Here is a 22561-nt window from a genome sequence, read left to right as displayed (position 1 = left end):
GATTGTGGTAAATCAGTCACACGTGTGTTGGACCAGACTTAACTTGGTATTTCTTCTGAAAGCACTGTATATTGAGCCACTGGATCTCAATTTATGAGCCTAAGCAGGGCTCTTACAAAATCTTCAAAGTGCTTCAGGTCATCTTTGATTTGGCTGTACTTACTGTATTTACTCTTCCTACTTAAAAACCAAGCTGAGGTGGGTCAATAGAGTACTTGATTCATGGGGAAAGATTGTCTCATGCCCGATTCTTCTGTCATTAGAAAGAAAGGCTCTCCTGTAGTATCTTACACTGACTGATTAATCTACAGTATGAGTCTTAAATGAATACATTTATATATTCAGGACATACACACTCCTTTTAGAAATAAATTTGAATTTTTAAAGCAGATGGAAGAGAGCGTACATCCCATCACAAGTGCACACCTTTGGTACTGAGGTATCTCCACTGATTCCTGCCTCTGCCTTTCAGCTTGCCGCCTCTGCTCCTCCATCTCAGCCTGCCGCCTCTGCTCCTCCATCTCAGCCTGCCGCCTCTGCTCCTCCATCTCAGCCTGCCGCCTCTGCTCCTCCATATATTGTTGTTCCCTCTCTTTACGTTGTCTCTCAAGTTCTAGCTCCTGAAGTTCCCTGTCATGCTCAAAACGCAGGGCTGCTTCTTCCTGGATCCTCCTTTCCTCCTGAAGCCTCCTTTCTTCTTCCTTGCCCAGCAAGTGTGGTGACACCTCACTTCCTCCATCTCCTTCTGGCTCTTCCGGAATATCCGCTTCAGGGCTTGCCCTCCAGCTAGACACAGATGGAACCCGTGCAGGTACAGATGTTGCATTTAAAGTAAGAACGGTCTGCTCCTGTAGCGAAGAAAAAACATCATGTGTTTAGGTGAGGGAGCTGCTTTTCATAGAATAATAGAATCATCAAGGCTGGAAAAGACCTCTAAGATCATCAAGTCCAATTACTTTTACAAAGGTTGCTCAGTCAAAAAAAAAAGTTAATTTATTCTGTGAGGGAAGACTGTAAAAAGCATCCCAAAAACTTTCAATGTAAGGCCTAGGAAGTACTTCGGTTTCATGTTTTGAGTGCTCTCTAGCACATTCTAATAATGCAAGAGCCTCATTCTACACAACAGTCTTAGTGAGTGCTATGGGTAGCATGGCCACAACTATGTGAAACATTCCACTTTCTAAGGTATCACTTACATTTCAAGCAATTCTATCCCTACTTATATACCCATGGGAAAAAACCTCTTCGATGATACCCAGCATTTCTCCCTACTGTTTTGACTTAGAAACCTGAGACCTACCCAAGAATGTACACACAAAGATAGACACTGTGAGCGTATATCGAAACAATTTCACATTAAAACTCACATGGAGGAAATCCCCACCTTCCTCCATTCTCTTATGATTTAAAAATCAAGCCTCAAATCTCCCACTCCATGACTCTTCTCTCAACCAAAAGAAAAGGTCTTTCAGCGGTCAAAAGATGTTTTAGTTGCAGAGAACAAATGCTGTTTACAGGTGTATCCAAAACTCTAATGATAGAAAAAAATATGAAATTGTTTACATTATTTTAGAGTAGAGTCCTCCACAGCTCAACGAGCTTTCTTATTGAAGTCCTAAGCCTTAAATTGCAGTCTACTTATTCGTGACTGTGCAAACACAACTAATCTAGCTAGGATGCCTAAAGCAGCACTCACAGGGTAATAGACAAAAGATATCCCAGACACCTCCCACACTCAGTAAAAAATCTATTTATCTTTCCATAACAACTGTAACAGAAGTCAGCATCTACAGAAACCACACACATTCAGTGTTTTGAAACGTACGATTGCAAATCAGAAGTTGATTTGATACATAAATTTGTCAGAGCAAGGATGAACTTGTTGCCAGTGTCAAAGTCAGGCACTTATGAAGATGCTTCATAATGAAGCATTGAAGCAGAATTCCAACAAGTAGCCTCAGGAGGTAAATATAGAGCAAAGGTGACCATGTCATTCTGGTCACGATAATTAATACATACTGTAACTTCTTGCCAAGGTATTTCTGGTGTTAGTAAAAAAGGTCTTAAAACATCCCATTTAATTTTCCTTCCCATTCTTGCAATCTATTTCTACCAAGTTATAAACAACACTTTATTTTTCAAAATTAGAAGATAAATGACATAGCAAAACAAATTATAGTAGATGCATACAGGTAGGCAAACAAGGAAAAAAAAGCCATCATAAAACTAAATAAAGGTGAAGCCATAATGATAGCCTACCTCATCAAAATACTTGGAGCTCTCTTTTTCTGCTTCTTGCTTAGCTCGTAGCCATTCTTCCCTCAGTTTTTCTTGTTCTCGTTTGTATTTTTCCTGTTAAGTTAGATTGAAGTTAAACATGCAAATAAGAAACACTGTATTGTTTATTTGCTTTAAAAAGGCACTACCTGTATTTTATGTGCTTTTTTTAACAGACCAGTGTGTTAAAAACATACTTGAACTCCACTAGAACATGAAGTCTGCCACGAGTAAAAGAAATCCTGACTCAAATGCAATCCAAAGGAGCATTGGATTTGATTTTGGAGAATCTATGCTTACTACATGCTCTGTCTCGTAACATCTGCCTTCACATCTGTTATACTCCCTGTCTTACAGTTTAGTTCACATATGAACAAAAATCAGCTGCTCAAGGTATTTCTTGAAAGATTAAGTACTTATATTTAACTTGGACTTGGGCACATTAATGTGTCAAATATCAAGTGATCACTAAGTGAAATATGAGGCAGGTTTGAGCAAGAATACTTATTCTTGTGGAATGTTATCTAAACAAAAAAAACCAATATCTGGACCTTTAAATCTGTCCTATGACTGTACTTCTTAGGAAATCAATGTAAATGTCTTAAAGACATTGCTCTACATACACAATAAATGTTTTGGTGGTTTTGTCAGTCACCAGTTAAGTCTTGGGAAAACCAAAATATTTAATAGCATCAAAACTATTCTTCCCAAGATGTTGGAAACAAGCAAAGAAAGACTTTCCTTTTCTCTGTTACTTGAAAATTCATTACTGGGATCATGGGGAAGATAAAGAATAGTGTTACTCTGGCCGAATATACTACTTTAAGATTAAAGAAGTAAAGAAAAGAAAAACTATGGCAGAGAGCTGAGACTGCTCTCAAGAAAGGGGAACCAAGCTTTACGTTCTTTAAAACCACCTCTTCAGGCATCAAATGAAGCACCCAAACATAAGAGACTACAAATACGTTTAGGAAAGCACAGCTCTTGCCTTGCAGAATTTGTAAGCTAAAAGGAATAACAGAAGATAAAACATACAAAAAGCAACAGAGATGCTAAGCTGTACTTTGACATTACAGTTTCCTCCTGAATGCACCAAACCTATTAAGAGGGCTTGTGCAAAGTAAATAATCACAGAATCATAGAATGGTTGACATTAGAAGAGACCTTGAAGATCATGCAGTTCCAACCACACACACATGCCAGCAGGTTGCTCAGAGCTTCCTCCAGCCTGGCCTTGAGTATCTTCAGGGATGGGGCATCCATGACTTGGCTCGGCAACCTGTTTCATTGATTTTCACTGATGCCCCTCCTAGCCAACAGACTAATTTTTATTTAATTTGCAGACACATGTCTTGTTGAATGGGCATATGTTTCATTTGGCTAAGGTCTTTGCAGATCTGCAGGTTTTTCGTGCTATCCTAAGATCGCAAACATCATTTCTTCCCTCTGTAACACTCCCCTCCACCTCTAGTGACTCCTTATGAAGCTGGTTTTGCATTAGTAGGTTCAGCCTTCTGACTCAGACATCCTGGGAACCAGGCCGATTCCAACCAACTAGCCAATTGCTAAATGACAGGATGATAGCAGGCATACAATCATGGCATTGGCCACCTTCTTCTCACTTCTAAATATATCGCTAATTGAAGGCAAACCTCAACCTAGAGATAATTTTCTTAAGGGGAAAAAATAAAACTCATACTCAAAAATGAGAACTACTGCCTCTTAGGTCTTTGCTTCTCTTTTAAATCCTGCTGCCAGTAAGAGTGCACCAACTTCGTGATGACTGAGCACTTTTGGCAGTAGTGAATACTTAGTCTGGGTTTGATTCCATGCATTGCCCTCTTTTTGCTCAATAATTGTTAGTGTGTGAAACTGTGCAGCCTAGAAAATGTATCTGAAAGTCCATCAGTATGAAGAATTACAGGAGTCGTGTTCTTTCCTGACAGTTGCTGCACACAAGGGATTATCAGCTGATGATTATGAATATTAATCATACCTGCAATAAACGGTCCTGCTCCTTTTGCCATTTTTCCTGTCGTTTTCGTTCTTCCTCCTGATCCCAAACCCGACGACTAGGAGCACTAATGGATGGGACTGGGAGCTGATATAGCACAGAAATTAAATAATATTACCTTCTTCCATGTAATCAACACTCTGTATTTTAGATGTATTTTTTCAAAGTGAGAAATAACAGCATTGCAGACACTACAGCTTTATAGTCATAAGGACCCTAAATTAGCCTTTTCTTCAAAGGAATAGAAAACAATCATTCTGTTACACATTAGAAAATCCCAGTAAGACCTCTCAGATTTGATCACGATTTTAAAACATATAAAAAGCAATAGGAAGCAATGGGCTTCTTAAAAAGACTGAGATTATACAACTAATTAGTAGTTTGTAAATAGTACTTACATCAGGCATTGCAGGCTCTGGGCCTCCTGTGAGATTTGGAAGACAAAATCCAGAAATCATTAGAATCATACATGGTCAGTACTGCAAGACTTGCTTAAATGTGGCAAGTCCAAGCTTCAGACTAATTTTTGCTTCCTTTGTAAGCCATGCTTGCATTTTGCCCTACTGAACTTACTTAAGGTGAGAATTCATTAGGTGCTTTCAGCTAATGTGCGTAATGTTTTAAAAGCTTTACATGCCTTTAAGTGCCATCAGCTATTGCTTGAATTAGCCGTACATCTCGCACTATGGCAATACTTCCTTGTTACACCTCTTCTATTACTGTTCTGGAACTCAGCTTTTAGGATGACCCATAAACAGAACACTGCTCCAAGGCGGAGTAACTACTGCCCTTGATGTTAGTTAAGAGCAATAGACACTGCAATAGGCAAATTCTCTGCTGCAAAACTATCTATTTTCCCTTTCCAACTGTCTTCCTTTCCTACTCCCAAAAGCACATTTGTATTTGATGAGCTTGTCACCATCCATCACAGAACTTATGCTACTCAAAGCTATCATTCTTGGTCTTGGTTTGTTCCAAAATGATTACTAGAGAGACGTGTATTATGCTAATACATTAAAATCCAGAAAATACGAAGAACAAATATAAGTACAATCCTTTCCGGAGCACCATCACTATTTTTGTTTGTTGCTAGTCTACTTGTTACTTGGCCATCCAAATTTCAGTCAAAAAAATGCATAAAAGCAACAAGTTACCACATTTTTCAAAAGCACGACCACATGAAGTGGAGAAAAGATTAAATTTCAGATGCAAAAGACATCTAATGAGTCACAGATTAGCGTCCAATCTATATATGTGCAATTTTGTCTTCATTATCAGATTGCAACAGCCACAATGATGATAGCACAGATTCTGTCTCCTGTAATTGTGTCAGGTGATGCCAAAGGGAGGCTTAGGAAACATCTGTCTTTGCTGCCCTCTTCTCTCACCCTTTATGCTGGCTTGGACAGATTTAGAAATAAAAATCTTACATATCATTGTAAAGATAAAGTGTCAAAAGTTAAAAAGTGAAAAAAATTGGATGGAGTGTACACTCCAGAAATACACCCTTCTCATCCCCCCATGCCAACCACAGGTAAAATACTCCCAATATTGCTATAAATTTTATCAAGATAAAAACCAAAACTTCATAGCCAGCCTTCAGAAAAAAACCAAAACAAAAGCAGCCCAACAAAATAAGAAACCAACCAACAACAAAATACCACCATATTGCAGATACAATGCAGCAGAAGGATTTAAAAGCAAACAGAACTACAAACACAGATTTATGCTGTGGCGCTTCACATCATTTCTGGAGAAAAAAAAGAAGCGATCACCACTGAAAGCAAAGTCCTGGCTCCACTAAAATAACTGGCAAAATTCACATTGAACTTCCAGTGGGCCAGAATTTCACTCTTTCAGGCTACAGCAAAACAGTAAGGCATACATTGTCTGAAGACAGCATTAGGCATACATTAGTGGAAGCATGTGAGTTGCGACATGCAGAACACCAAAAAGCAACCTACAAAACCAAAACTTAGTGCTTCATTTTTTGCCTTTAAAAGCTACCATATTCAATTCAAAATTTGTATTTGTCTTCTTCAGATCTTGTGACATCACCACACTGTGGAAAGCCAGCAACTGCCTTTTCCCACCAATTTAGATGAAAGCACAGAGCTGCAACTCAAGATAAACTCAAATCCAGAGTTAAGTATTTTATCAACAGCTCTTTGAGGTCTGCACTAAGCCTCTGCTGGAATATTCAGTGCTATTCTTGTTTTGTAGGTAGTAGCGAACCTGTACAAAGAGTGCTATCCTTCTTACTTCTACCCAGTGAAAAAATAGTACGAACAACAAAGAAGAGATATAAACAGATACAGATATAAGAGAACACGCAAAGACCCATTACCACAAAGGTAGACCCATGAATTGTAAGAATAACCTGATGACCCTGGGGAAAGAAGGGAAATTAATTATGTTGCTTCATTGTAATTGCAACAAACAACGCTGAAGAGTTTGAGTACCCAGCACCAGACTTGTTAGGAAGAATGTGCAGCAGGAACAATTTCATGGAAGTACATGAAATGTTAGCTCTTTGGTTTACCTTGTTCAAAAAATTGTGATCGTCTTTTTAAGTTTTTCAAAGAAATAGGTTCAGATGCTATTTGAAAAATACAAAGAATACAAACAAGTCAATGAGGTGCTGTCTTTTTTTTTTTTTTTAAGAAAATGACCACCACCAATGGATAATAAACTTTTGTTAGATCTCAACTCTACAGCAACATCACTTCAGAGAAATAGAAGGCCCCTAAACCAGGAAGGAAATCTAATTTTCATGATAACAAATACAGTTTTTAGTAGGTTACATGATATATTGATTAGTATTTCATTTTATCACTAACAACGTCCCAATTACAACAACAGTGGAAGCATCAAACTTGGACTCAAATTCTCCCTAACTAATTTAAGCCTCCTTGACCAAGATGCCAAACAGGATTTAGGAGCCTAATGACCACTTAAGGTCATCAGAAAGGCGCCTCCAGAGGGAAATTGGTCTCTCGAGGAACTTGTTTATAAATCACCACATTGAAGATAAAATGAAATACAAATTTCCACTTAATGATGACCATTCCATTAGGAAATCTACGTACGTGGTTTCTTTCACTGTCATCAAGCAAGGTATATAATTGTTCATAGCATCATAAGTAATTATTATTCATATCAGAACCATCAATATCATTCTTCAGGAAAAAAAGGTAAAATAACAATAATAAAGCAACCACTATGCCCAAAACCTCAAAACTGAAATGAAAAACAAAAAAAGCTGAATACTGTTTATGCTCTTTTCCTGGGCATTGAAATAAATTGATGTTTACAGTGAATCACTCACCACATAATGCAGCAGCAATTAAAATAAATTGTGTGTCGCCTTCCCTTTCACCTCTACTATACAGAAAATTTACAACCACTAGCATTGAGATGGAGCGGTTGTCGCTTGTTGTCAGTTCTCCAACTGCCTCGCATGTCATGGAAGCAAACTACACCCAGTTTAGATGCAACTAGATCTCTGTGATACCTGTCTAGCTTTCAGTTCATTAAGGTGTCACTTCATCCGCTATATAAAGCTTGCAACGATTACAGGTTTAGCCACTGTGCTTGTTGCAAACCCATAAAATTAATGGATAAAAAGCAGTAGTAGTTTACCTCTTTGTTCATTAGAGTTGAGATCTCCTTGCATTCCATTTATCAATTTTTTTTCTGTATCCTGGAAAAAATAAAAAAAAAAAATAAAGAACTTAGGTTGATTAGATTTGTGTAAGTTTATCCAATTACATGTCTCGCCTGACAGGAACAGCATATCATGGAACACTTCAGAACACATTCCACAGAAAGATACAAAACTATCTAAAATATACTGAGAGTATTATGTGACAAAATGACTGCAGGCGTTTGAGTGGATCAGTAGCCAGCTGTGAACTGGTGGCCAAAATAAAAACTGTTATTTTACAAGAAAATGCCAGAAGCCGGGATCTTCCTATTTCAGCTCCTTGGCAGACAAGGTGTTATTTACAAGTAATTTGAAAGCGTGAATAAACTTGTTCTTTGGGGCTGTTGCCTTCATTTACACAAATAATGGAGGTAAAGGTCTTTTCTAAAGAACTCTATACATTTTAGTTGAAACATAGCCTGCAAATATTTTAATACTTATCACTTAGCAGTTGTCCACTCATGAATGGACAGTAGCAAGTCTTTAAAGTATCTTTTTAAACATTTTTTTAAACATCTCTGGAACAGGCTGCCTGGGGAAGTAGTTGTGGTACCAAGCCTGACAATGTTATAGAACCACCTGGACAACACTCTCAGACACATGATGTGAATGTTGGGGTTGTCCTGTGCAGGGAAAAGAGTTGGCCTCAATGATCCTTGTGGGTCCCTTCCAATTCAGGACATTCTATGATTCCAAGATCTTATTTATCTGAATATGTACATAGCTACATCTCTGTAGTTGCAGTATCCTATAAGTTCCTTAAGCATTACAAGTAAAAATAAGATTTCCAAGGTCTTTTCACTATCCTCCCCCTATTAAGGCACTATATTTTTACCTTTTTTCCGTGATCGTTCAAAAATATACTCACAGAACTTGGAAGGCTGCTGGAGAAATCTCTTTTTGTTGATACGGTGGAAACATTTGAAACTTGTTCTCCAGAAGTTGCATCAATCCATTTATTTTCAGGTGTACCTATAATGTTGGTAGCCATACTGGTGAGATTGAGGATTTTATGCCTTATATGTGGCAGGGAAGGCTGGTCTTTGCCCCAATCTTTTTGGTATGTGGAGGATCAAGAGATTAATGTAGACAGTAATGTCAAAGAACAGAATAAGAGTTAGTGAAAACACATTAAAATAACACAAAAAACATATAACAGAAGACTGAGAGACACAAATCAGGTGGAATTTATGAAGAAAGGAAAAGGGGCTTTTATGAACAGACCGCCTTCCCCATAAATGCAAGTGTTAGTCATAAGCCAGGTAAAAGTTTACCAGGTGTTTTGCTAATATGGACTACAGCAGCTCAACATTACAGAACAGTTAGTATTCATTGGAAACTATTTCATTAGCATTAGTAAGTATTGAGAAAATTCTTCCAGCTTTACTCACACAAGGTACAGTTTGACTCATATATAGTATCCAGGGAAGTGTCATTCTCATGTCCGTGCTCCTCAGGTAACACACGGATGGCAAAACAAGGCAGTCTAAACTAAACAATCAAAACTGATGAGGCGAAGACAAATCATGATCTTCAGACTCCATCATTTCTCCTACTAAGTCCATAAAATTTACTTCATAAGTTCTTCCCCATTAATTTCATTCTTTGTTTGTGACAGGCCCTGTATAAATTGCGATTTGTTTCCTGTCTCTTCCACATCTCACTAATTTGCTCTTACTTGCTGGCAACTTATTCTACCTAGCTTCCCACTAAAATTGTGTTTTGTTTTTCTAACATGAAAGAAATCTTTGATCACACAGCCAACTCTGGGAAAATTCTTTTGGGACTTTGAAAGGACATCCTGACCAAACTCATGACAAGTCTAGAGATACCACAAGGTCTTCAGCCAGGATAGAAAACCTCCCTAGCCAGAAAGTGTAGCACCATTCAGAAGAGATTACAGCATTATGGTATTATACCTTACCGCTCTCTACAACCACCTGAAAGGAGGTTGTAGTAAGGAGGGCAATGGCCTCAAGTTGTGCCAGAGAAGGTTTAGACTGGATATTAGGAAGAATTTCTTTACTGAAGGAGTGGTGAAGCATTGGAAGAGGCTGCTCAAGGAACTAGAGGTATCACCATCCCTGGAAGTGTTCAAAAACCATGAAACCATGTAGATGTGGCACTTTGGGACACGGCTTAGTAGCCACAGTGATGTTGGGCCCATGGTTGGACTGGATGATCTTAGAGGGCTTTTCCAGCCTTAATGATTCTACAATTCTATTCGAGTCAATGGTCAAAGTCATAGTACAGAAGTGCTATACCAACCATAAACTCATATGCCACTCAAAACACTCCCTGAAAAAAGGAACACAAGATCCTCATTCCCCAATGAAAAATTAAGCTGCTGACTGAAGGAAGGAGGCTTTAAAAATTTCTATTATCTAGAGACCAGGTCCTCTTTGGTTTTGTGGCATGGCAAGGAAGAAATTTTATATTCCCTTGTGTGATGGTTGCACACATTTTTACCTGTGCATCCTCTCAGAAACAGGCCAGAGTACAAGAAAGAGGTCAGTAGTTCAATTCTTTGTAGACTTGCTTGTCAAGACATTTCTAATGCACGAGTAGTTAAAAAAAGCCAAGTTGTGTTAAATGCAACAGACATGCTAGCAAACTACTTAGCTTAGGTAGATATTACTACTGTAAGGGTAATAAGGACTCTCAGCTGTCAGGTACAGCAGAGACAAAGCTTATTTGCCTTACAGTGCGTTCTGCACCTGCCCAATGAAACAACTCACCATTCTTTCCATATCGCCTGATATCCATGACCAGGTTTCCAGTTTTTAGTGCTCTGCTGATGGCTTCTTCCCACTGACTGTAGTCCATACATGAAACTTTTGTGCTATTGATAGCTATGATCTCATCATCTACATGCAGCTGACTAAGTGCAGCAGGACTACCTGCAGAAAACAGAAGAAAAATGAAATTATGTCTCTGTTCACAATTATTTTTTTAATCCAATGTGACTGAATGACTGATTCCCCTGCCCCTCCAAAGAAATGCTTATTAGTGGATATTCAGAAATTCTTTGAAAAAGTCTACTGCAGTGTGAATATAAGGTCATTAAACTCAGTTAAGATATAAGCAGTGTTTCAACTTGAAACTTTTGAAAATGACAAGGGACGTCATTCTTTCAGACTTGCTAATGTTCACGTTCTGGCTAGCCCATGCAATAAGCAGTGTCTGGGCCCACTGTGGTCTTCACTAACACACCTTTATAATGTGGGATAGTGAGAGAAAGGCAGCACCACATTGTCTGTAGCCAATGATTAGCTGAAATTAAGCCAATGCTTGGGTAATCCTCTTATTTGCCAAAAAAGGGCCTCCACTTTGTTAATTACAGTAGAAGATGGCTGTCTCATATTCTTATTTACTTCTTCTGGGGTCTACCAACAAGAACATGCTGCTTTATTTCTTTAGTAAAACAGCTCTGAATTGACTGATAATTGGACCCAAGATATTGCTGGGCACTGTCCCATTAGACTCTTCTGTACTCTACTCATTTTGTCAATTAAGAGCAAATTTTATGGCAGCTTGGACTTTGAATTCTACTGATATTTTTGCAAGACAGAGTGCACTTTATACTCTTTTTCACCTACTACTAAACATTGCCAGGTGATCTCACTAGCTAAAGGACAGAGAATATACAGGACCAGTAAGTAAACTTTTTTTCTATTTAATTCAGAAAATGGATGAGCTGAGAAACTCAGGCTTCCCCAAGTAAGATTTTATGAATTAAATCTGAATGATTCTTCCATTAACAGTTATTCCCCAAGCAGAATAGAAAATGGAAAAAGGTAAGTGAAAACACAGTTAAACGCTGCCCAATAAATCCTCATGTTAAAAAAAATAAAACAAATTTGACCTACACAATGGAAGCATTTTCCAAAGTAAGCAGTGAAATCCACATATCTTGTTTCAAATACCCAAAGAACAATTTAATATTACATTATCAGAAAAAAATGTGGAGAAGCATGATTTCAGTGAGGGAGCCGGGTGGGGTGAGGATGACAACTTTTACAAGGGCATGTAGTGATAGGACAGGGGGGAATGGGCTTAAATTGGAGGAGGGAAGACTTAGATCAGAAATTAGGAAGAAATTCTCCATGATAAGGGTGTTGAAACACTGGCATAAGTTGCCCAAGGAAGATGTGGATGCCCCCTCCCTGATGTGTTCAAGGCCGGGCTGGGTGGAGCCTTGAGCAGCCTGGTCTAGTGGGAGCTGTCCCTGCCCATGGCTGCAGGAGTTGGAACTACATGATCTTTAAGGTCCCTTCCAACTCATTCTATGATTCTACGACAAAAGAAAATTTAGACATCATATGCTTCATTCCAATCTCCCTCTGACTCACTAGCAAAATGCTGCTAGAAGTGTGGCTCATCCACTAACGGTTCAAATAGCTTTTAATATTCCTGGCATACCAGGGAGTTAATAGATGAAGAAATATTATGTTTCCTAATGTTACATCATTGATCCGTCATAGTTCACTAAAAAGCAACACTACTGAGTTAGAAGGGCATAGTTCCATATTCTGTTTTTCTACATTCTTCTTAAAAGTATGGACTAAACACTCCATTAGCAGTTATCAGCAAAATTTTCAAAACACAAATACTTTTAAGCAATATTATAGAAGAGAAGGTAGGGGTTCCATTTGGAGGAAGAAAACATAGGTGATAGTTAAACCAGGAAAAAATGTGCAGGTCCTCAGAGCCAGGAAGAAGCTAAAGAATTAATGCATTTTCAAATCCATAAATGAAAGGAACTGTTAAGGATACTATTGAAGATACTACCACTGAAATTACTATTTTCAACACTATCATGTAACACTTTGAATTATTTCTGATTTCAAAATCAAAGGACTTTAGAATCATATAGTTTGACCACATGTAGACTGAACTTTGTGCTCATGGTTAACAGAATACTTCAGGCTCATGAAGAGCCATCAGAAGTCATAATCTCCCTGCTTCATGTTGCAATAGAATGAGCTCTAGGAACCAAAAATAGGTGGTGGTCATTTTACTCAAATAATTTGACAGGGATGAGACATAGCTAAGAGATGAGAACAGTACACTGCTGCTCAGTTACAGTAGGCACATGAAGGGAAAAAGTGAGTTATTATTCAGGTTTTAGGAGAAGAAGAGAATTCAAGATTACATGGGTCCTCCTATATCATCACCACAAAGACTCATCCAGATCATAACCCAACAATACAGATTTGAATGGATAGCAGTAGTCTCTAGATTGCACAGTGCAGACCTAACACATCCTGAATAACTTACACCGCTCAATTTTTAGCACGTAACTGTGCCAGGTAATCTTCCTCTACTGCCTCCACAGTCTGTGAATAAAGGGGCTTCTCAAGAGTGCAAAATAGAGCTCTGATATTTTGCTTCTGCTCCGATTCACCCCTAGAGACACTAACAGAGAGAAGCTGGCAATTCAGGTGTTTAAAGTTGTATGGTGCCAGCTGCTTTTCTCTGTCCAGCTCCTCCAAGACTACAGGATTTATTGATAATTTCTTTATTCCACTGCAGAGGATTTAGTTTACATTACATAAAACAGGTAATGAAAACAAAACCAGGCAACAGTCACTCACTTCCTATATGGATACATTTATCTCCAACTTATCCCCATCTGTTGTTATTACAACAGATAAAATACCAGCTCAGAGTTGTAGGAAAAAAAAAAAAAAACAACCTTGAAGGAAGTGGGTCAAATTTCCTTTGTCCTACATACCTGCAAGTGTTTGATTGCAGACTTGTGCACTCTTACTTCAACAGCCTCTCAAAAATTGATTGCAAATAGGGCGAGTGAAAGAGGAAGGACTGAAACAATAAAGATTACATGGCAGCAGGGAAGCTGGCATAATGATGTCTAGATGTAATGACGTTAAAGCTTCCTGTTTACCCGATTTTTAGGGTAAAGGCTGAAAATGCCAATAAAAAATTAGCGTTATCTCTTTTATGTAGTAAATGCACCTCAGCAAAACACGTTTATTTCAGGTTGTCACCTGAAGAAAATCATATAGCTAGTTAGGCTGGCAAGTATGTCAAGATAATCAGAGAAATTCTTCCTGAAAGATATTTATGGGCTTACAAAGACAAAAAGGTGACTGGGAACATTTGGTATGAATTCGTGAAACCTAAATCATGCTTGATCAACCTGGTTGTCTTCAATGATGGAATGACTATATCTGTGGATGAAGGGAGAGTGGTTGATAACGTCCACTTTGTCTTTAATAAGGCTTTTGATGTGATCTTCCACAGTACCCTGGTATCAAAGCCGAGAAAATATTTCATCTATAGGGCAGAACAACCAGATGGGTGAAAAGTGACTGGGCTGTTGTCTCAATGGGTAGCGGTTAATGGTTCATACTCAGCCTGGAGGCAGGTTGTAAAAGGAGATCCCCAGGGATATATCCTGGGACCTGTCCTCTCTAATGTGTTCATCAATAACAAGGAGGAGGCGGTGAAACACACCCTCATCAAGTTTGCAAACCACACCAAAATGGAGAGCGTCTGTTACACTGGAGGGCAAGGCTGCCATTCAGAGCAGGAACCTGACATTCAACAAGGGCAAATGCAGAGCCCCATTCCTGAGGCAGACTAACCTCAGTGATGGTGCAGGCTGCGGGTGGACAGGCTGGTGAGATCTGGGTAGTGGTGGGGCTATGTGAACACCAGCATGACCAGCAGATTGACGGAAGTGACTAGCACTTGTTATGTTACATTGACAACACTGTGTCCAGTTTAGGTGTCCCACTCTAAGAGAGGCATCAATAAACTGGAGCAAGTTTCACAGGTGGCTGCTGGGATGGTCAGGGCTGGAGCACTTCTCTGTGAGGAGAGGTTGAGGGACATGGACTTGTTTATCCTGGAGGAGAGAGGTTGCAGGGAGACCTAACAGCTGTATCCCCAATCACAATGCCTACAGGAAGGTCTCAAGTTGTGCCAGAGGATGTTTCAGATTGGATATTAGAAAGGAAAAAGGTGATGAGTGGGCAAGCATTGGAACAGGTTGCCCAAGGAAGTGTTGGAGTCACCATTGCTGGAGGTGTTAAAAAAACGTGTAGATGTGGCACTTCGGAACATTGTTTAGTAGGCATGGTGGTGTTGGGCTGGCAGTTAGATTGGATGATCTTAGAGGTCTTTTCCAACCTTAATGATTCTATGATTTATCGAAAATCACAACAGAAGAACACAGTGGTTATAACCTGAGGTAGTCTCAATGGATATACAAGGAAAATTTTCTCTTAGTGTATAATTACAGAATGCCCGGAGAGGTATAGTTTCCATCCTTGGAGGGTTTCAAATCCACCTGGATAAGGCCCCAGGCAACTTGGTCTCAATTCAGCCTCAACACGTTTTTGAGCAGGAGTTTACTCTAAGTCATCTTCAGAGGTCCCTTCTAACCTGAATTATCCTATGATTCATCCTTGAAAATAGGAAAGGCAACATTCAGATGTGCTCAGCCAAAAGCACATCTTGCTCTTTCAATGGACTGTTCAGCTCCTTCATCCTTCTAGAGGAATGAAGCTTACTGAATAAGGATACAAAACAAGTCAGTTTCAGAAGAAAAGAAAAAAAAAAAGGTTAAAAACATGCTCTAGACAAGAATACCAAAGTTGCAGTCCTTTCTCCATTCAATCTTTATGCTCTGCACTCTTCCTTACAAGAAGGGTAATAAAGCATAACAAAGATAACAGGCACAAGGCTTTCATCTTCTTGTTGCCTACAGAGCTGGGGATAGAGCCCATGTGGACCTTCGTGAATGACCAGCAGGAACATTCGCTACCTTCAGGTTTCTCATTTACAGCTGTCAGTGCAAACAGATACTTCTCTGCCCCTCCAAGTAACAAGATTAAACTAGAAGCCTAGCAGCAAGGAAAGTAAATGGAAAGTTATTCTTTGTGCAAAGTATTAACATTTACAACCTAATTATGGGAAGTACTCAGCTAAAGCAAAGAGAGGACTTTGAAATGAAAAAAAAAAAGTGAAACCAAAAAAAAAAAAATCACCCAAGACTGATCAGTAAGTGCTGCTAAATGGTATTTTTTTCCTCTCTGGAAAGCATAATGAAGGGTCAACTAAATGAGAACTTTCCAGTAATATCTCATTTCTCAGGATGACCTTGTAATGGCTGGAAGAAAGGGCACAATTAAACATCCTTTATGTGCTTCTGGCATTGAGAAAGATGACTATTCAGAAAACAAACATTATGCATTATTTGCCTGTGTTTTAGTTCTGCTGTGTTACTTTTTTTTAAAACTAAGAAAACTGCTGAATACTACTACAGCTTAGAAATAAACTTTAAGTATGTTTAGTTTCAAGACAAGACCATTGCTTTTCCACAGCATTAACACACTTGAAAAAAAGAAAAACAAAACCAAACTGCACTGGAAATCAATTTAGAAGTTGACTCTGCTTAAAAATATTGTCTCTAAAATTCAACAAGATAAAGAAAATACTAACTCCTAACTAAGTTTCCTCTGCACTATTTATAAACCATATGAAGTGAAAACTTTTAAACTTACCTGAAAGGACATTTTGGATATTAAAAGTCCATATGTGTCTCTTACCACTGCTTTCTAAGGGGCTTAGTGAATGTTTCAGAAATCACGTTTATGCCTTTTCAGTGGTTATAGAAATGTCTTTGGTTAGGAAAAGACATTTTGGGGATTTCTGAAAATCTATTTCAAGAGATGAGAATTTACAGCATAAAGGAATAAACTAAATTTTGGTTTTTCAGTTCTCAATCTGATTTTTTTAAAATATGTGCAGCATTCTTAACAGCAAATGCCCTAATTTAGAAGCAAATTAAACATAAAAATTTGTGTAGTTAATACACGTTTACCTTCTTCAACTGTCTGTACAAAGGCCCCTGAAGAACTCCAATTTGTTGTAAACCCAAAGCTGCGGCTGTGACCAGGTCTCTGGTTTATACTGATTCTCATTTCACTGTACTGTTCCTGAAAAATAAAACATGACACTACAGTATCTGGTATCACAGGAATCTAAATGAGGGAAAGTTTATCCGCTAAATAGGTGAGGCTGCTCACAATGTGCACTTTAATCATCTATTATTAGCATCACAGACAAAGGAATCGGTATTGAAGTCAGTTAACTAACTCATTTGGGTTTTATTCAAACAGGTATGTTTTCAGTTTCCATATATAGTTCCTCTACATGTATATTTAGCTGTGCTTTTCTCTTTTTTTAAGCATTCTGTAATACAGTGCTACAAAAAAGAAAGAAATTTGAGGAAATTAAACCTCTAAATGGGTCTTCATGGATAGTCTTGTGAAGTTGTGGAATGCACTGCCTTCTTAGAGACCATCAGTCAAACAGAGATATGAAAAAGCTAGATAGTAATAGTAATTTATATTATTTTTTCTTGCATGTCCTACAGTGGGCATCAGTTTCCTTTAGGCTCAATGGTGCAACTAGATTTACCTGGGTGAACAATCACCTTTTTAATTTTGTGTGAAATACTACTATCTTTCTATGGAGGCCTTAGACAATAAAACTAACCCCAAAATTTGCTAGACTACATAACTTCCGTTCTAGTGGACTTTCAAGAGTCTTTCAAAACCAGAATCAAACCCTAACATTACCATTTCAACCTACAGAAATACTTGATTGGAAAAACATTTTGGAGCACTTGCTTTCAATCCCTCACAATATTACAAAGGTGTGTTGTATTTAAATGTTAACTCACTAATAACCAATTAAAATACCCAAATGCATGCTATTCACTTCATGGAACTGACACTGTTATAACAGGAAAAAACAATATTACAGACCTCTTCTGTCAATTACTTAAAACAGACCAGTCCAATAACCTGGGCAAGAAGGAGACCCCTGCACATGTACTAAATTTGGTGTAAGAGATGTACACCTACATTTTACTTGCTTAGTAAACTAGCTTTCCTGAAGTGATTCATTTTCCCTAACTTAAAATATTTACATGACTAGGTATCCAAACCAATGTCCCAAAGGTCCTATGCTGGTAGGACACAGGGAGCACTGCACAAGCTGATGTAGTCAGTCTCCCCAGGCAGAACACAGGCAGAGAAGGTCTCTGCATCTCCAGGTGCAGAAGACAACATTGCAAGGCAACATCCTGAGGTTTTGCCTCATGTTACAGGACTGTTCCTGGCACAACACTCCTCATTACAGCCCACAGTAGAAATTAAACATGTTCTTCAAAACATAGCTACTAGTTTGCAAATGTTCCCACACAAGCCGAGTCCTTAGGTGAGCAACAGTACATTAAAACTGGATCTACTAATAGGTGGGGGTCTGTATAGTGGGCTAGAGCACATATAAAGCTTTTGAATTTGAGTGTGTTTGCAAATTACTGTTGTTAACTTTATTTCCACCATCCCATCCCAGCTATTCTTCAAGCTCATCTCTTGTTAGAAGAGTAATACAATTTCATACATTGAACTTCATAATCTGGACAGGTCACCTTCAAAATACTTTTTACTCCACAAATCTGGTTTTATTGCCCTGACTAGTGAACAATACTAATCCCTCAGCTCTGGTAAAGATTTACAAACATGGTGAATGGAACTTGCATTCCTTAAGTTATAGCCTGTTTGAGGCACAGCAAAAGCTTTTTTTAAAGATATTATTTTTATTTAAAAAAAAACCAACCCACAAACGCACATTACTTGTTTGCAGGGAGGACAGTTTATAATCTTGTGACTAATGACAGGAAAAGAAGGATCTAGTACATTTAGTTCTCATTTGACTCACTTAAAGTGATCCTAAAACTCCATATTTAATCTATTTTTTTCAGTGATTAGAACAGCAATTCCTCTGCCTGTTTTTGCTACAACACAGAAAAAGAAATGATCATGATCTGTTTCCTTCTAGAGCACTCAACAGTTTCAAAATATTATGATAATTTCATTGCAAAGGCCACGGGTTATCAGGAGAATTAAACTGAAATGTGTTTCTTTTCTACATGTGATTATGAAGAACAATGGTTCAAAGTAACTGAACTTCTAGGAACCTGGTGTGGGAAGCAATTTCATAAATCAGCATCCAAGGTTTTACGATCCTCACCCAAGAAACGGGTACAATTAACTTCTATAGCAGCATTAGGAATGCAAACAACTAATCTCTAATCTGTCAACTTGTATGAACCACATCATTAGATATTACAGAAAGGTATCAACAAGTAAAGCTACTGCCAATAGATTTTTCAAACATGATCAATTGCAGAAGACATCACTTGGAAGTTACATATTCCACAAAAACCATTGAAAGACCCAACTCCTGGATAAGAACACATACAAAAGTGATGCTGATTTTCCTTACAATTCATTAATGTGAATATTATTTAGATTAATTTAAAGTAAATGACTATTTTTAAATAAAGGAGAGGCTCAATCCACAACAGATGGGAAAATGTAGTATTATACTAATGTTAAAGACTGGCCTTTGCAAAGCTGATCTTTATTTTCCATCACCAGTTTGAAAGCGCAAATGAAAACCACAGCAGCTCACATCATTCATCTACCTGACACACCTGATTGTGTGCACAATCTGCTAATTTGGAGAATAACAAAAAACTTTGGAAGCATTAGACAATATTTAGAATAATATTTTTTAATTAGAATGAGAACTATAATTAAGCACATTTAACATATAAAAGGTAGGAAAAAAATGCTGCAAAAGAACGAATTATTTTCTTTCCAAAAATTATTTTCCTCAGAATTAGAGGAAATAGAAGTTCTCTGGGCTGCTTTCTCACTAGGAAAACATACTTGCATCAGATGTAGCTTTTTTTTTCTTTTGGACTGCTGTAGCATTCAGTTACACTAAGAAATCACATTATTTTCACACTTACCAGGTATTTCGAATCCTCAGGCTGTGGCAGACTCATATGTTCTGCAGAAGATGCAAGTGAAAGAGAATCAGGAGGAGAGCAATACTCTGGTTTAAGAATACTGCTTCCAGCATCTTGGTCTTGGGATTTTACAGGTAATGCCAAGCTAGGAGGAGATGTTGACTGAACCCCTTCTTTTTCCTCCTCCTCTTCCTCACCTCTGCTTCTGAATGCACCAGAGGAGAGAGGGTGTGCAGAGTCTGGCTGTGAAAATGAACTGCTAGTGAACAAAGTCTGAGTTCTTTTAGTTTTTTCTACTTCTCCATTGTATTTCTGGGCATCATCCATCTAGGACAAGAAAATGACAGTTTAGTAAATAAGTGCTTCAAAAAACAAAATATCCCTAATCACTCAGCAATCTAAATATTTAATAAAAACCCCTCTGTTTCATGCAAATTCTGGTTACCATGCCCATTACTAAGTTTAAAGAAGAGCCACGTATTTTTTGTTTGGAAGTGCTCACAGAACCAGTAGTTCAGACTTTTTCAGATAAACTTGTTAAAATTACCTGCTTAGAATGATTTGCATTCTTACCATTTTTTAAATTGGGAAAAATAGAGATTTAGGAGAAAGGTAAGAAAATTGACATAGTAATTGGCAGGGGATGGGGGGGATCAATTTCTGTGTTTCAGTGCTTTACTGAGCAGAGAAATTTAGGCTAGCATGAAACTTCAATTTCAAGGCATTAAGCAGAGCAGAGGAAAATTATACCACCTGAAAAAATTGTCTTTAACGTGTAATCATGTTATTTTAGCTTCAGTTACATCTGTTGAAAGCAGGTTTTTCTATAAGGAACACTAAGGAGACTTCCTACAAGTAATAAAAAGATGATTTTACCAAATCTATTTATCAGCCTTATTTCTAGGAGTGCCTTTAAGTAGAGAAATACAAGCAAACATCTAGAGCTATGACTGAATTGCCTGCTCTATTAACAAAGCCTTCAAACAGCAGAACTCTTTTTAGAAAACAATCGATGTAAAAACTCTACTGTTTCCCCAGCTATCCTAGTCCCCAACATTTACAAACATTGTGAATGAAGCGGAATTTTACCGTGAACGACCGTGGAAGCGACGAGATTCCTCTTGAGTGGACACCAAAAGGTCTTGGTGTAACCACAGATGTTAACCTAGAGGTATCAGTTTTCTGGTAACTTCTCGGGAGAGAAGCTGAAACCTGAGCTGACCCAGTTTGAGCATTCATCGAGTAGCGGGTAGACAAAAGAGTTGAGCTCTGCTCCTCTGCCAGGCTCTTTGGTAGAGCAGGAGCTTCATGGGTGGCTGAGCTCTCCGGCAGGTTCTCCTTGTGCAGTTGTGTGGCATACGCACTTTTGCTGTCCTTACTGCTGTAGGAGGTATCTTCTTCCAAAAGGTAATCTTTTGCTGCTGACTGTGGGGAAGGTGCTTTTTCTTCACGAAACACATCGTCATTCAGGGAATATGTCCATCTGTTTTCATGTTTTTGCCGCCCATAGGAGTCTTGATCTCTGTCCTCCCTATGAGGAAAGAGTGCATTAAAATACTAGACAAAGTCACTGGACAAACAGGCAGATTTTAAGTCTTTTCACTGCTGAATGTTCAAGGCACAGCATAAACTGAGAAACACATCTCCAGTAAATGAGAATGAATGGTACCATATAAGATATTGTCAACTACTAATACATTTTAAATCTACCTTCTTCCCCTCCCTCCCCATTTCAATACTCAGGCAATTCTCCCACTCGACATTCAGGCATACTCCTGTCCCATTATCAGTTTGCCACCACGACAGAAATTTCTTTGACAAGAAAACGATACAGCTATTCAAAATAGAAATCCAGGTTTTGAGTAAAGAATAGGAAGAAAGTAGTCCCACAACACTGACTGAACCATACAGCTCTGCTGACGTCTTTGCTTTATGAAAATGCTATACTGTACTTTAGATAACAAAATAAGATGGTGTCCTGAAGTTCAGATTATTTTTCATTCCTTTTTCATAAAGAAACAATCACCAGCTATAACCTTCACCACATCATTTTTATGACTGTGATGTTACTGGACATTCAATACAAATAGCATTTGTATTTTTATACAAAAGAATAATTTTTGCCCTCAGAAATAAGTAAAAAGACACAGAAACTGAAAAACTTATCATTAAGACTTAGTTAATTTTCTTCCATGCCATGTGCATATTCCCTTCATCTCAGCCATAAAAAACTATCACTAGTAGAGATTGTACTGCGCTACTCAGTTTACAGTCTTTACTCTTTAGAGATAATCTTGTTCTGTAAATATCCAGAGGAACAACTGGGGACAGAGCAGAAATCAAGTTAAAGTTCACAGCTCTGTAATATACATTAAAATTCTGTCTGTTATTTATCCATGGTGGCTGAAAGAATAGTAAATGCAGTGGTAGACAAAGGTAAACAGTTAAGCTGATCCAAGAATAAGAAAGGCAATTATCTATTATTTTAACCTCTTAAAGTGAATGCAAATACTGACTTCTCAATAAATTTATTTATGGATAGAGTAAAACACCCATTTGCAGAGCAAAACTGTCCAACATTCTGTGAAAACAAAGCATCAGCAAACCATATTCCACCCTTCAATTGCTGAGATTTCTAAACTACAATTTGCAACTGGAATTGTTGAGATGTCTGCAGAATCAGTTGCAACTTGCCAGTAGAAAC

The 22561-nt window shown here is 38.1% G+C and overlaps 1 protein-coding gene across 17 annotated transcripts in view; it reads right to left on the bottom strand.

Annotated features, from left to right (window-relative positions):
- LMO7 (LIM domain 7) overlaps window positions 1-22561 on the bottom strand; it is a 145571-nt gene that overhangs the window by 15841 nt on the left and 107169 nt on the right. For 10 of the 17 annotated variants that reach the window (XM_054063704.1, XM_054063686.1, XM_054063691.1 and 7 more), the window contains 11 exons: window positions 20947-21388; window positions 19858-20184; window positions 16852-16966; window positions 10736-10897; window positions 8866-9050; window positions 7934-7994; window positions 6834-6890; window positions 4690-4715; window positions 4274-4378; window positions 2260-2352; window positions 427-848 (listed from right to left, as the gene is read on the bottom strand). In XM_054063704.1, coding sequence (XP_053919679.1) covers window positions 427-848; window positions 2260-2352; window positions 4274-4378; window positions 4690-4715; window positions 6834-6890; window positions 7934-7994; window positions 8866-9050; window positions 10736-10897; window positions 16852-16966; window positions 19858-20184; window positions 20947-21388 — 1995 coding nt within the window. Of the gene's footprint in view, window positions 1-426; window positions 849-2259; window positions 2353-4273; window positions 4379-4689; window positions 4716-6638; window positions 6681-6833; window positions 6891-7933; window positions 7995-8865; window positions 9051-10735; window positions 10898-16851; window positions 16967-19857; window positions 20185-20946; window positions 21389-22561 lie in introns of all 17 variants that reach the window. The other 7 variants (XM_054063724.1, XM_054063789.1, XM_054063782.1 and 4 more) reach the window with 3 other exon arrangements.

The sequence above is a fragment of the Cuculus canorus genome, chromosome 1 (genome assembly GCF_017976375.1).
Source record: "Cuculus canorus isolate bCucCan1 chromosome 1, bCucCan1.pri, whole genome shotgun sequence".
NCBI lineage: Eukaryota > Metazoa > Chordata > Aves > Cuculiformes > Cuculidae > Cuculus > Cuculus canorus.
Note: the sequence above shows the minus strand (reverse complement) of the source record. Positions and strands in the feature narration are given on the sequence as shown.